The sequence below is a fragment of the Prosopis cineraria genome, unplaced genomic scaffold (genome assembly GCF_029017545.1).
Source record: "Prosopis cineraria cultivar Desert tree isolate PC_DT_omini unplaced genomic scaffold, ASM2901754v1 PC7, whole genome shotgun sequence".
NCBI classification, from domain to species: Eukaryota; Viridiplantae; Streptophyta; class Magnoliopsida; order Fabales; family Fabaceae; genus Prosopis; species Prosopis cineraria.
Window position 1 is genome coordinate 38,247,784 of NW_026555338.1, and position 15,007 is coordinate 38,262,790.

Consider the following 15,007-nt stretch of genomic DNA (forward strand, 5'->3'; position numbering starts at 1 on the left):
CAGCAGTTCAGCATGAAGACCAAGAGCCAGCAATCATAGTTAATTTTCAGAAGGCAAGGACAATTCTGATTTAAGTCGAAGAGTTGTGTAGAACGTAGCATGAGAAAACATAATAAGTAGTACGGCAGCTCCTAGTGTTGGCAAACATGGAGAATCGAACTAGTGGTGAAATCAGAAATGACATTCACTTGCTAGCCACACGATAGCGGTACTCTTGTTCTGCCAACCAAATTGATTTGGTAGGCTCTATCAGGCATTAGCCCTGTTTCAATCACTAGACCGGAACAAAAGAAAAGACTAATTTTTTTTTTTTGTGGTCCAATGGCAGTCTGGTTTAAATTATTCCTCTGCAAGCCGTCCATGATAATATAAAAAAAAAAAAAAAAAGAGCAGATAAGCTCAAAAATTGGGATAACGTTGGTGGGGTGGAAAATGATGTTATAGCCTCAGAAAACTTGTGGCTCCTGAACCATGATTCCACGTCTTTCGGACAGATGCACCACTAAGGCATTATTATTTTGTTGGTTCATTAAGGGATTATTATTTATTTTGCAAAATATATACTTAAAACAGATGCTTAGGTATTCAAACGAAACCCACCTAGCCCACCTTCTCCATCCCGGCGTTACCTGCTTAATTTTCAATTATATTGAACGATTCAGAGCATGACCAAACATATTTGTCGAGTCTTGCAGTCTTATCATAACAAATATATATATATATATATATATATATATACTAGCTAAAACTATAATTCGAAGTTTTCGAACGCATCTAACATAGTCCTCACCGTTAATTCCTTGAATACGCTAATTGACGTCAAATGGTTTCTATTGACACAGAGAGCGGTAACTTTGTCCCTTTGCAGCCCAATAAACGTAGTAGTTTTTGCGCTTATAGATAGTTACACTACCTAAGAGGATCAGTCACTCCACAAAAGATACTCTGCTTGCCAGTTGAAATCAAGGCAGAGCTTGAATAATGGACTCTGGGCATAGAGTTGACTTCACATCCTTCAACTGCGGGATCAACACCTTTGCTAGCATTTCCCTATTTGTCAGTAAGAGTTAAAGAGCCGTTGGTTGGCAAGACAAACTTCATTTGGGCGTGACAATCGGTGAATAATGAATCAAGAATAACTAACCCACCATGGCCCATCCACGTCACTGCAAAAGTAAACAATATCACAATGCAGAATGTCGGTCGGGACAATGATTGAGGGACCCGCAGCCACAAACATATTGGTCGGCGATTGTTGCCCTTATAACATCACATCACGCCTTCCACGTGGCTTCACGGGAACGATCCGGAGGCTAGCCACTATGGTCCTCACAGGTGGCAAAAAAAAAAAAAAGGGGGTCACCTACTTAGAAAATTTTTCCATTTCGCCTGGTGTAATTTAACTCCAGTAGCTGCGACCTCTTGTATATATAAACCGGGAAGAAGGAAGCCAGAACATGAGAAAGCTTGGAGCATTCGAGGCCTGAAATCACAAAGCAAATTAAAAATGCCGATTTCCAGAATTGCGATCGGAGATGCGTCTGAGTTTAGTCAGGCCGATGCTCTTAAGGCGGCCCTGGCTGAGTTCATCTCAATGCTCATCTTTGTGTTTGCGGGGGAAGGCTCGGGCATGGCTTTCAGTAAGGGCCTAATTCAACTAGTTGGAGTCAATCTGGCTTTCTGCTAATAAGTTCCAAAGTAACGGAGAATTAACCTCACAATTAATTTGATGTTTTTTTTTTTTCGCAGATAAGCTGACAAATAATGGTTCAGCAACGCCAGCAGGGCTAGTTTCGGCATCAATAGCTCATGCCTTTGCACTGTTTGTGGCGGTCTCTGTTGGTGCCAACATCTCTGGTGGTCACGTGAATCCTGCTGTTACCTTCGGTGCTTTCGTTGGGGGCCACATTACCCTCCTTAGAAGCGTTTTGTACTGGATTGCCCAGTTGCTAGGGTCCGTGGTTGCTTGCTTGCTGCTTAAATTTGCCACCGGTGGACTGGTAAGATTCTTCGTCTTTTCAAACTCGAATCAAGTAAATTGAAGACATATATTATGATTATAAATAATACCTCAAATTTTATATCATATTCTAACTATAACAAGAAACTTTTCTTGCACGCCATACGAGTTTGAAATGAATCGTAGTTCATATTTCATGGATAGTAGGCTTTACGATGGATTTTATTTTTTGTACTCATTTGCAATACAAAACCATAGGATAATATATTGTGTACTGTGTAGGATAATTGCCATTCTTATTCCCGGTATGAGTTCAGAATGTTAGATTCCTATATGTGAATTTATGGATTGACCAAGAATCCGTTTCAATGAACTCTTGATGGTTCGAGTTCAATTTAAAAGATGGATGAAAAGGGAAGTGATGAGTAAAACTCATGCGATTGAACCTGTGCACCCCAGTTTTTCTGTATTTTTCCTCATTACAAGATTTTTCCTATTCTAGTGGGGAATTTATAAGATTTCTCCATGCCAGAAGCAACGAACAATCCCGCCTGGCAAGGAAAAGTTACAAGCAAGGGTACATGTAGCCAATAGTCCGTTAACAACAGGAGCACAAATATTGAGTGGAGCACATTAAACCTTAGAAATTAAATATGGAGTTGAAGTGAGATGGTTGTGTGTTATTGCAGGAAACATCCGCGTTCGCACTGTCGTCAGGGGTGGGAGCATGGAACGCAGTGGTATTTGAGATAGTGATGACCTTCGGATTGGTGTACACAGTGTATGCAACGGCGGTGGACCCGAAGAAGGGAGACATTGGGATCATAGCGCCCATTGCAATCGGTTTCATAGTGGGAGCTAACATCCTGGCCGGCGGCGCCTTTGATGGCGCGTCCATGAACCCGGCAGTGTCGTTTGGACCTGCCGTGGTTAGCTGGACGTGGGCCAACCATTGGGTCTATTGGCTCGGTCCATTTGTTGGGGCTGCTATTGCCGCCCTCGTCTATGAGCTTTTCTTCATCAACCAGAACACTCACGAACCCCTCCCAACAACCACTGACTATTAGGAGCCCGCGGCTTGTTCAGTGTTTATGTTGAAAGTGGGTGTCTTTGCTTGCTTGCTTTCTGTTTCACGTGTTGTTTTCCGTCTTGCTGCCTCTTCTTGTTGATTCCTGTTGCCTCTGTCCTGTTTTGTAAATCATCTTATCCCCATACGCCTTCCGTTGGCCATGTTTCAATTTTTTTTTTTTTAATGGAAGATCAATATCTACCGAAAATAGAAGGATCACAATATAAGATTATAACACATCCAAGATGCGAAAAAGCAAAACTAGAGAAGATGAGATCATCTTGCCGGAAGGTTACTTTGATCCTTTAACTCGATGCACCGACTTTTTAGTCCTGCCTCTAATGCCGTTGATCCAATTGACAGAAAATGCTGACAGGATAATATTTAATAGCTGACAAAATTTTAATAGCTAACCCGCTATCATCATTATTTATTGAGAAAATATTATACATGGGGCGTTTTAACAGTAAACAAATACCATAACAAAATAAAATATCGCTGCATCCTGAATATAACTGAACAAGATTTTGAGGGAGGAAAAAAAATCTAATTATTCATGTAGCGTTTTACAAGTCTTGTTCCCATATAAATAATATAGCATTTGATTATTAACAAATTATCATATTTAGTTATTAAAAAATGGATATTTATTCATGAATAAGTTATAAAAATTGATAACCTTTCATACAATCAATTTTTTTGTGCTTTGATGCGACGGCACAATCAAATTGATCTCCTATCATCTCACACACTCCTGGAGTAATCTCCCAATTCCCACAACAGCATCCAGGAGTGGATCGATAAGCCCAATTGCCTCTCATACAACCACGAAAAATCCATTAGCTGAGATCTCACTGGTGACGCTTTCTGCCACAGTGCACTCGCTTTGGGTGCACATTTGAATTTGATAATTGTAAGCATTAAGTATATGTATTATTTAAGTCATTAAAATTTATATCAATAATAAGCTCACTTATTTATTGGTTTTAAATAGAGTATAAATTTAGAATAATTAATTTTAATTTCAATAATTTAGATAATACAGATATTTAAATACAGTCACCGAAGCTAAATTCTTCAGGCGCGTGGAGATCGATTTGATGGAAGAAGAAAGGGAGAATGATAATAAATTCTCAAAAAGATAAATTAATAACAGTTAAACTCCTGACAAAATTTTTTATAAAATAAATTATAAATATAAATTCAAATAGCTATAAACAGAAATTTAATTTGTAAAATAATTATTATATTTAGAATTTAAATATCACATTTGTAATTAAAATTTTTAAATTTATAATTGTATGAATTGATATTTATAATTAATTTTTTTAAAAAATTTGCTAGGACCTAATTGTCATTAATTTTTTTAAGACTTAATTGTCATTCTTTTAAGAAAAAATAAGGGCAACTTTTTTCCCCTTTAGAATAATAAAAGAAAAGTGACTTTTTTTTTTCAGAGATAAAATTACTAGATTAAAGTGTAAAATAACAAAATTGACCTTCTAAATTATAGATTTAGGAGCATATGATATCCTAAACTCATTTTTTGGATAATATTTTCTTTAAAATTTTGAAAATAATGCAATTTAATTTTTGAAATTAATAAAGTTAATTTTAACCATTAGTTAACTAAAAAATAATATAAAAAATTATAGAAAATGACAAAAAAATCTTAGTTATTTTTGGTAATTTTTTGAATTCTTGTTCGTAATTTTTGAATCACTTACTATAACTTTGAGTCATTTTTCTGTAATTTTTATACCATTTTCTGTTTAACTAACAATCAAAAATAAATTTTATTAATGGCAAGGCTAGATTGTATTATTTCAAAAATCAAAGGAAAATATTACATAAAAAAATGAATTTAAGGTTTTAGATATTCTTGAACTTATAATTTAGGAACTAATTTATTGTTTTACCTTAAATTAAATTATCATCATTTTAAATGATTTCTCAATTAGTGAAGATTCCTTTGTCAACATTTCCTAGTCCATTGATACAAATATAGGATAATGTTAAGAGTCGATGATTAAAAATCACTAAATGCAAGTCCACGGACCAAATTGACATGTAATGCAAAATTAAAGGAGACAAAACATGCTTTTCGTGTCTATTTAATAACTTGTACCGGATTGATTTTCTTTTTGGCAAACAATATATTTTATATTAAAATATAGAAAGACAATTTGGGCTATCAATTACTTTCAAAGAGCATTAATTAACAATAACTATGAGCCATTTATTATTGGAGTAATGAATTGCTTCAAATGTTGAAATTATTGCAATGCCACCCATAATCACTAATGACCATATGCTGACCATTAATTTCATATTGGTTTTGGATTAAAGAATACTTTTGCTTTTAAAATATTTATAGAGAAGTAATTAGCACCTTAAGACAAACTGACAAACCTTTTGTTTTAATCAAAACGTGTGATGCCATATATCTAGGGTATCATGCAACTCTCTAGCTAGGTATTCGTAAAAGAATGAAAATTTTATCAGTAGATATTAATTATCAACTCAAGATATCACCACACTTTATATAATTTTTTTGTCAATAAAAAATTCAGTCAATTTTATAAATAGTCAGGATGGACGCATATAATCAATGACGTGCCCAAAAAAATTAGTCAGTGGAGGCAAAGTTTACATTTAAAATAGATATTAATATTTTTAATGTTTATTAAATTAAATTAAAGATAAAATTTATAATAATAGAAAAATAATAATGTCTTTATAAAACCAAATTTTTTATAAATATTAAAAAATAATACTGTTTTTAACTTCATTATCTATTAAATAAAATTTATCCACTTTCTTTAGTATAGTATAAAAAGTTTTTAAGATAACTTTTTTATTTATAAAATTAGAGAAAATTATTTTTTAATTACTGTTTCCTCCATTTTAAAACTATTTTTATTTAGAGAGAATGGCATTGATAGCCTCAGAAGAGAAAAAAAGCAGGAATGGTCCTAAATAACAAATGTGCACCTATGCACAAGTTCATCAATAAACTTTTAATCATTTATAAATGAACTTTCAGTTATTCTTGGCTATCAATGTTTTTTTTTTTTTTTCCCTCTCTTCTAAGGACTCTCACTGACATTCGTTCTTTTGTTTAAGTTTATTATCTATAAAGATATCAATTACTCCATATTATTAAATTTTAGAATGTTAGTTATTCTCCATGAATACTTTAAGAAAAACTATTATTTAATTTGAAGTTAATTCAAAAGTTAACAGTAAATTTACAGTTAATCACAGGATGCAATTATTTTTACACTTAGCGATATTATTTTAAGATAACTAGTTCCCCTATTAAAACATTGTGCGTAAAAATTCACTTCAACCCTGGAACATGTACTTTTTGATAATAAAAAAATATCGTAAACATTATAATTAGGAAAAATTATGTTTAGATCTCATGGACCATATTTATTTATAAATAAATTTCATAAAATTTAAAAATTACAATAAAGTCTTTTTGAATTTGAGTGTAATTTAAAATTAGAATACAAAAATAATAATATTTCTATTAAAAATACATTATATCAATCAAATGATTTATAACTACTTTATTTGTAATTTATAACTATCATTTCAACCATTTATAATTATAATATCATGTATCTAATAGATAAATTAACCATGCATTATAAGTCTATTACTAATTATATACAATTATCTCATTCATAATTTACAACTATCACTTCAATATTTTACAATTATAATGTTACATATTTAATAGTTAAATTGATCATACATCACTAACAAAATTTAATATTGATTATTTAAAACTATTTTAGTAATTTATAATTATTACTTTAATTTTTTATAATTATAATTTCACATATCCAATAATTAAAAAATTTGGACATTTGATGTAAAAAGTTACAGTTATAAAAAATTAAAATTAAAATTATAAATTATTTATAGAATAATTATAAATTATTTAATTAATATAATTTATTTTTAATAGAAAAATTATTATTTTTATATTTTAATTTTAAATTACACTTAAACCTTAAAAAATAAATATATTTCATGAGATTTAAATATAATTTTTTCATATGATTATCCCCCGAATTAAAACAAGGTATGGAATGAAACAACCTTTCGGCGGGAGAAGGAAACGAACCCAAACAAAAAACAAACAAAACAAAACAAAAGCTAAAAGAAGAAAAGAAGACGGCGTGGGAACTGGGAAGGAAGTGGAAAGAGCAGGGAAACGCGGGCACGAGCAAGTCCCAATTAGTAAATACACGCCAAGAAATCCAATCAATTAGTGTTGCTCAGGGTAAGGACTTGAACGATAGAAACCACTCAGTCATTTCTACAATTCCGCACCGCCGATCAAAGATGAATGTATTTGCAACCCGATCGAAAATTGTAAGTTCCTTCGTTTCCCAAGGTGCAATGCGATATGCAAGGTAAATGTTCAATCCGGTAATTAGTTGCCTGCTATCCTTTGATTATGAATGTAGAATTCGTAGTATAGTTGCTTATTTGAATTAGCCCTAGATACTTATTTGTTACGTAGTAACTCCCGGTAATTTATCATCGTCTCTGTGTGTGTGTGAATTTGAAGGGGGCTAAACCAGCCCTGTCACCTCTACCATGCAAGGGGATTGCTTTGTCACTAGGGCAACCACCAAGTGCCTTTTTCAGGTTTTTTCCGCACGAAGTGCGACATGTTTGCAGAATATTAACTCTGAAACTGCAATCAAATGTATGTTACTCTCCACTTCCAAAGGGGCAGAATAGATAATCAAAATTTTAAACCAAATTGATAACAGATTCTGTTCTCGTTTCTTGCACCGTCAATTTGCTGTATCATGTTTTTTCTATAAATGTGTGTCTGATTGTATATGTTGGAGTGTAAACTAGGTTTTTGGCAGTGGTACAGACTAGGTCTGCTTTGTATCTGTAAACCCAAAAGGAAGAGTTTTCATGGCTCACAGCACTCCAAGAAAGACGGATTCCTGACCTTTGGGTGCTGAGTAGTCTACGCAACTTGGCACTTGATCATTACTTGATCTATCACGAAGCAATCCATCGGTAACAAAACCATTATGGGCTGTTGCGTGCACGATTTTCTCATAGACTTAACTGAGTTGATTCAGGCTAGTCTCGTGTCAATACATAATAAGGTTCTCTCAGGCAATCACGGTTCATTTAAGATTAAGTTACATTAAAATCGTGACTATATTGTGCTAAAGAAAATGTTTTGACTTACAGAAGGAGCACATGAAAGATAAGATTAGGACTGAGATTAAGTTAGGCGGCACTCGATCAATTAATTATCTGACAAGGAAGAATTATGCGCGTACATAAATGATCCTGTGTATGTTGTCTTCTGCATGATCTGTGTGTTGTGCATACTATTCGATTTTGATTGAAGAGTCATTTAGATTATTCATGCATTAACTATATTGATAGGTATGTAGATCAAGTGAATACTTAATTGAAACAGGTGCATGATATTTTACATTGAGAACTCATGACCTCCCTATTGGAGGTTTCTTCGCAGTTTCCCTTTCTGTTGGAAGTATAAAGCAATGGACATGGACTACAACTATGCATAAGTAGATTACAGCTGTGTCACACTATGGAGGACCATGACTAAAAGGCAAAAGCTTAGAGAAACTAACTATGCTACATAGGTTAGACTTCCATATCACAGGTGTTACACATATGAACAAATTTAAAATAATTTCCGGTTAGCCAGTTAGAAATGCTGTCCCTTGTTCAAAGCTGGAAAAGAAAGGATCGTTTGAAGGGAGAAAGGTCGTCTTACTTTCTTCTTCATCCATAACCCACAGCAGGTCTGAAGAATAGTCCCAAGAAGGAGATAGCGGACGAGGACAAAAGAAGTTGCATTCCTCGTCGATATGCCTAGCACTAGAATGGACTGGATTCTGAACATCATCTTCTGACAGGGCAATATCTTTCCATATGTCATCCATAGAGTAACCCTGTTCACCTTCTTGTACTTCCCCTATCTTGATGTCTGTTGAGTCAATCATATTAGGCCCTCCTGTATCATAAAAGCTTTCTTCTCCACTATCTTTGGAAGGATGTGAACCCACAGCGTGATTATTTGATGATAGTGAAGAATGACAACTAGATGTTGGTGGGGTGGCCGCCCGCTTGGTCTCCTGTGCCTTCTTCCTCATGTAAGTCCTCCAGTAATTCTTAATCTCATTATCTGTGCGCCCTGGCAATTTCCGGGCAATTCTTGACCATCTGCATGTGACAATCACGGAAAGCAGGGATTTGAGAAAGGAAAGCAATTCAAAGAAATTGGATGATTAAATATAATAAAGTTGAAGAGCAAAAGACGTGTAGAAAGAATCTAGGCAGCAACTTTTTCTGCATATTCTCAAACCTATTTCCCCATTTAGCGTGAAGCTCCAGCACAAGGCGCTCTTCTTGGGGAGTCATCTTGCCCCGTTTGAGACCAGGATGCAGGTAATTAACCCACCGTAACCTGCAACTCTTACCAGTTCTATTCAAACCTACAACAAAATTAGGCGGTTAATGGCTGCTTTTTCTATAATCCAGTATGCCCAAATAAGCATACCTATTACTGTCTCCCGCCACCTTCAAACCTGAAACTTTGGCTATAAAATCCCATCTCCGGTCTCCAAATAAGCCAACAAAAGAGACTAATTTGATGTCCTCCTGTTCTGTCCAAGGACCTTTCCGGAATTCCTGTTGAACCATTTTCGTCTGTTTTCCTGAGCTACTCGAATAATTCCTTAGAAGGGAACTTACTCCACTCGATCACTTATGGGGACCTATGTCTGCAAAACCTTTATTTATATATGCTTTGTATCAGCCCATGTTATTATTTTTAATTGGCAAATTTGCATATCCCCTACTCATGTGGTGCACGCGTGCTTATTCTTACGGTCAATTTACGAAGCTGTCGTCAGCCATTATAGGCAAATAAACAGACTAATTGATCAATCTGTCCATGTAAGTTTCAATGTTATTTTTCTTTCCATTACTGCCATTGTTTACTCACTCGGCATTCATCAGACAGTTGTTCTTGGATCAATTATCACTTCAACGTACAGATTTTGTAGTTAAGAAATGGTGGCTTCAATTTGAGATAAACTTTCTTAAAGACAACTCATTTGTAAGAGGTTATAGCTCTCCCATGAAGACTGCCCAAGATAATCGTATCTTTCATAAACATAAGATGCAAAAATTTGGAACGATTGCTCGAACTTGAATGGAAGGGACTGGTCGCCCAAAAAAAAAATGGAAGGGACTAAGTTGACGAAGTTGCTGCATCCTCTCTTTTTCTTTTCGGTCACTTCGGCTTCTTTCTTTTTACACAACTAGAGTGATTTTTTTTTTTTTTTTTGAGATATCCTACAACTTCTAGATACATGGATTTGTAGAAATGTTTGTTGCGTCCCTTGACTTTATTCAAGCCCGTGAAAGAAAACAAACTCGTAATAGTGTTTATTAGGGAGAATTTCATTAAAAAATTTTGGATGTGACGTACTTTCAATCGGGTATTAAAAAATTTTAAAATTTTAATGCAGATCTGGAGCATTGAAATGAAATGCTTGAATGAATAAAATGTCTTCCAATTATAATTAGCATTACCGACAAGGATGGATGTAGAAACAATGATGTAGGGGGCAAAATGTGAAATTACATAATAGTGGGGCAAAAATTAATTTTTGCATTTTTTACAAGTAAAAACCAAGTAAATGTTGCAAAAATTTTCTCACATGGGTGCTTCCCCTTAAAAATGTCCAGATTACAAGTTAACTTGTAGTCTTTACAAATAATGTTGGCAGAATAGCAAATCAAATTATAGGTTTTACAAGTAACATTAATAAAATAAATGTAATTTCTTATTATTTTTGTAATATTACTTGTAAAAGACGTAACTTAAGTTATTATTTTAATAATATTACTTAAAAAAATAATAACTTAACTTATTATTATAGTAATGTTATTTGTAAAAATTGTAATTTGCCTTGTTATTTTATTAAAATTGCTTTCAAAATCATAATTTGACTTGTTCTTTAGATATATTATTTGTAAAAATCAAAACCTGATTTGTGAGTATAATAATGTAACTTGTAAAAATTATAATTTGACTTATTATTTTAGTAATATTATTTATAAAAATCATTACTTATTATTTCAGTTATGTTAATTATAATGGAAAGGCATTTTATTTCATTTGAGTGTTCCGGGCTTGGAGCAAAATTTCAGAATTTTTTTTAAATCCGGTTGAAATTATGTCATATTCAAGAGACTTGAATGAAATCCTCCCTATGTACTAGTTGGAAGAAATTATTGAAACGCTTTGCTGTTACCTCCTTTCCTACTAGAATGAAATTATAGCAAGATGTTACTTTAAGAAACTTTTTCATCATTCATTTTTTATAAGGAAGTATTGTAAAATGCAAAGATTATCGACATTCGTACCAGATCGAGACAAGTTTCTCTGGTGTCTTTAGCAATAGTGCCTGTTTGGTTTTTTTTATTGGCTAAAAGTCAATTTATTCAAAAGTTTATTTGATAAAAGTATTTTGATATAATGAAAATTGTTTTTAGATATATTTTTAAAAAATACGTTTGATAAATTGAAAGTACTTTATATTATATATAATAAAATGTACTTTTTAAATGTACAATTAAAAAAAGTATTGATTTTTATAATTTATAATTTTTGTTATACAAATTATTTATATTAGAAATGTTTGAAAAATATGTGATGGAAATGTTAAATAACATAAATTTTATATGTCTAATGATAAAGATAAAAAATAGGAAAAATTAATTTTTTAGTCCTTCAACTTTTAACTCACTTGTAACTCAATCCCTCAACTATGACTCGCTGCAACTCAGTCCTTCAACTATAACTCGCTGCAATTCAGTCCTTCAACTTTTGATTTACCTATAACTCAGTCCTTATTTTTTAATTTTTTTTATCAAATAAGAGGGATAAAAAAATGCTCATATATTATTTTAAAATACCCTCTTCTTATTCATTAATGTGAGATAGAAGTTAACATGAAAAAAAAATTAACAAAAGTTAAGGGACTAATTTGTAAGTCATAGGCGAGTTATAATTGAGGGACTGAGTTACAGTGAGTCATAATTGAGAAACTGGGTTACAAGTGACTTAAAAGTTGGAGGACTAAAAGATTAATTTTTTCTAAAAAATATTAAGTTTGATATGTTGAAAAAAATTATGTAAAACATTAATATCAAATGATGTTTTAAAAGATTACTTGCAATTTGATATGTTGACAAAAATTATGTAAAACATTAATATCAAATGATATTTTAAAATATTACTTGCAATTTCTTTTTATATAAAAATCCATCCTCGTGATACGTCAAAAATTTACCAACAATTTTTTTTATAAAAATCAAAGGTAATATGATCATATAAAAAAAGTAAAGAAATCTTGTTTCAATAGTTAAGGGAGATTAGTTGAACAAATTTATATTTAACAACTTTCTTAAAGTGCATTCTAAAAAACACTTTTGAGATTTGAGTTTTGAATATACAACTATGTTAAATATTTGTCAGGAAAGTGTTATTGCCAATGTGATCCTCAGCTATGAATAATGGGTATTTGTATAAAAAAAAAACAATTTCATCTTAATTTGTTATAACCAAACAATTTTTAATTTTCAAAAAGTGCCAAAAACGCTATCTGAAAGTTAAAATTAGGGTTGCTAAATGGAGGCTTAAATCATGCCACTTCACTTTTTTATCTTTTGTTAAAAAGAAAAATACTATTCACGCTGCCGCAGAAAAAAGGAGAGTCACTGGGTGCTAGTGGTAAAGAATCAAAGATTGGGAGTGGTTCGCAAAAGGTTACAACTTCTACCCGGTCATGTGCATAAAGAAAAAGGCGACAGCCAGATGAAAATAGCCACTCATTTTTTGTGGAGATTGAAAACAACAATAATAAAGTACTTCCTATAAAAAAAGTGTGAAAGAAGGCTTTAACAATGTATTTATCAATTCAAAAGAAGGAAACTGAATTTAACTTTTTAAATAAAGATGCATAATTTGTGAAGTTCAACATTTGTGCCTCAAGTTTAAATTAAAAAAAAAATCTATGACAAGATCTTTTTAAAAATTGTTTGCACGTAATGCTCTACCTCTAATCATTTGACAAAATTTGGAAGGGTGTAATGTTTCAATATATAAGACAATTTTCAGAAATTTTAGGAGTAATTAAAGTTTTTCCCTACAATGCCCACAGTCAATTAATAACAAGACTTGACCCACGTTGGAAAAAATATGAACATCAATTAAGAGTTGAAATGGAAACATGGGAAAAAATTTAAGACATATTAGTAAGATTATTTTATTTGTATGTGTAAATTAGATAATTGGGTTGAGGGTTAGTTTTGCCCCACAATCTTACTCAAAAAGTCAATAGGGCTCTTAAACTTGACTATAGATCAATTCTATCAATCAACTTTAAAGATTTTTATTTTATCACATTATTATTTTTTTTATCATTAATTGATTGTTAGTAGACCTTATATTATGTTTTTTAATATTTTTTTATTATAAAATATTTAAATTGAGGTATCCGCTGCCCATAGATAAATAGATACACGAATATTCATTCAAATAATCGCATTCATCATCATGTTCATTGATCAACTTATGTCACTTTAAACTTGGTGCATATACTTTCTCAGTTTTTGAGAAAAAAAATTAAATTCAAACATCTGATTCATCATTTGGACATTAAGCAACCAAAAAATACACAGAACACCAAATATAAATCAACTGACTCGGTCAAGCATGATCTGAACTCCATTTTACAGTGGCTGAAATGCTTGCCAATTAAATTGCATATGACAGGCAGGTTGACTTCCTCTCTAACATAAATACTTTTCGCAAAATGCTTCCATATGATTTACGAATGCCGCATCGTTCCGCTCTTCTTCGTTTCGGGTCTTTGATTCTAATATCTATTGTATATTATATGTTAGATCTCATGCGATAATGTAATTAGCTTGTCGCTGGTTCTGATTAGGATGGAATTAGAGTAGAGTATTGGATAATATAATCTAGATGGGGTTTAGAATTTGTAGATTACAGCTTTAACTTGTGGAATTGTATGTCCTTCCTCTTGCGGAAAATACAGGAATGGTATGCATCCAATGGGGTTAAAGATAGCGGAGGCATATCTAATATTGGATACACGTGGAGTTCAGGCTTTCTTCTGAGACTTGACAGGTCCAGATAGATGCCAAGATGAGGATATTACGTGAAAGAACCAGAAACATGATCAGCAGAAATGCAGAGTGGAATGTTGCATCATTCGCCTGTGTCCATACAAACGCCACGAATTTGGGGCGGTGAACAGTCATGTCAGCACTGTATCGAGCAAGAGGAATGATTGAATTAATGACGGAATTCTTTTTCCCGGGGGAGGGAAGGGATTCAAAAAATGGCAGATAAAGATCGGTCGGTGACGTGGATGTCACCAATTTGTGGGCAAGCCACTTAATCTTATCTCTAGGGTTTCTCTGTCAGTTGGGTTTATTTACGGCTAATGGTGGTGGTCCCCTGAGCTTTCTTGTCATTAAATTAAGGATGAGTATCAGACGTACACAAATAACATATTTGACCACTTCAATTCCTGGCCATCGTCAACCCCATCTCTCCTTTCGTCTCTCTTCTCCTTCGTGAAGCTCATTATCAACGGTCCCGGATTATGATGCTTTCTCTGTGCATGGCCCAGTCCTGGATATTCTATAAATCTACAATTTGACAACGGGAATGCCATTTCGACCCAGCTTCATGGCTGGCTTGTATCCTCTTAAGACTATTTTATACGTCGCACGATAATATATAAAATAATGGGATGTGTGATAATGTTACTTATGGTTTAGTAACCTTTTTCCAAATATCGATGACGAAAATGATACGAGCACTGGTCTTTGTCGTGCTCCAATTT

General features: G+C 32.8%; 1 protein-coding gene and 1 long non-coding RNA gene across 2 annotated transcripts; both read left to right on the top strand.

Annotated features, from left to right (window-relative positions):
- Positions 1–1,445: 1,445 nt before the first annotated feature.
- LOC129316211 (aquaporin TIP1-2-like) lies at positions 1,446–3,174 on the top strand. Its single transcript, XM_054960518.1, has 3 exons — positions 1,446–1,640; positions 1,750–2,000; positions 2,650–3,174. The coding sequence occupies exons 1-3, from the start codon at positions 1,508–1,510 to the stop codon at positions 3,025–3,027; spliced, it is 762 nt and encodes a 253-aa protein (XP_054816493.1). The 5' UTR covers positions 1,446–1,507; the 3' UTR covers positions 3,028–3,174.
- Positions 3,175–7,175: 4,001 nt separating this feature from the next.
- LOC129316213 (uncharacterized) lies at positions 7,176–10,131 on the top strand. The gene is made up of 2 exons (XR_008594709.1): positions 7,176–8,090; positions 8,506–10,131. It is a non-coding gene; the product is annotated as an uncharacterized LOC129316213 (long non-coding RNA).
- The last annotated feature ends 4,876 nt before the right edge of the window (positions 10,132–15,007 follow it).

Coding starts and splice junctions, on each gene's coding strand:
- LOC129316211 (XM_054960518.1), top strand. CDS start 1,508: ATGCCGATTTCCAGAATTGCGATCGGAGATGCGTCTGAGTTTAGTCAG. Junction 1,641..1,749: donor AGGCTCGGGCATGGCTTTCA/GTAAGGGCCTAA, acceptor TTTTTTTCGCAG/ATAAGCTGACAAATAATGGT. Junction 2,001..2,649: donor AATTTGCCACCGGTGGACTG/GTAAGATTCTTC, acceptor GTGTTATTGCAG/GAAACATCCGCGTTCGCACT.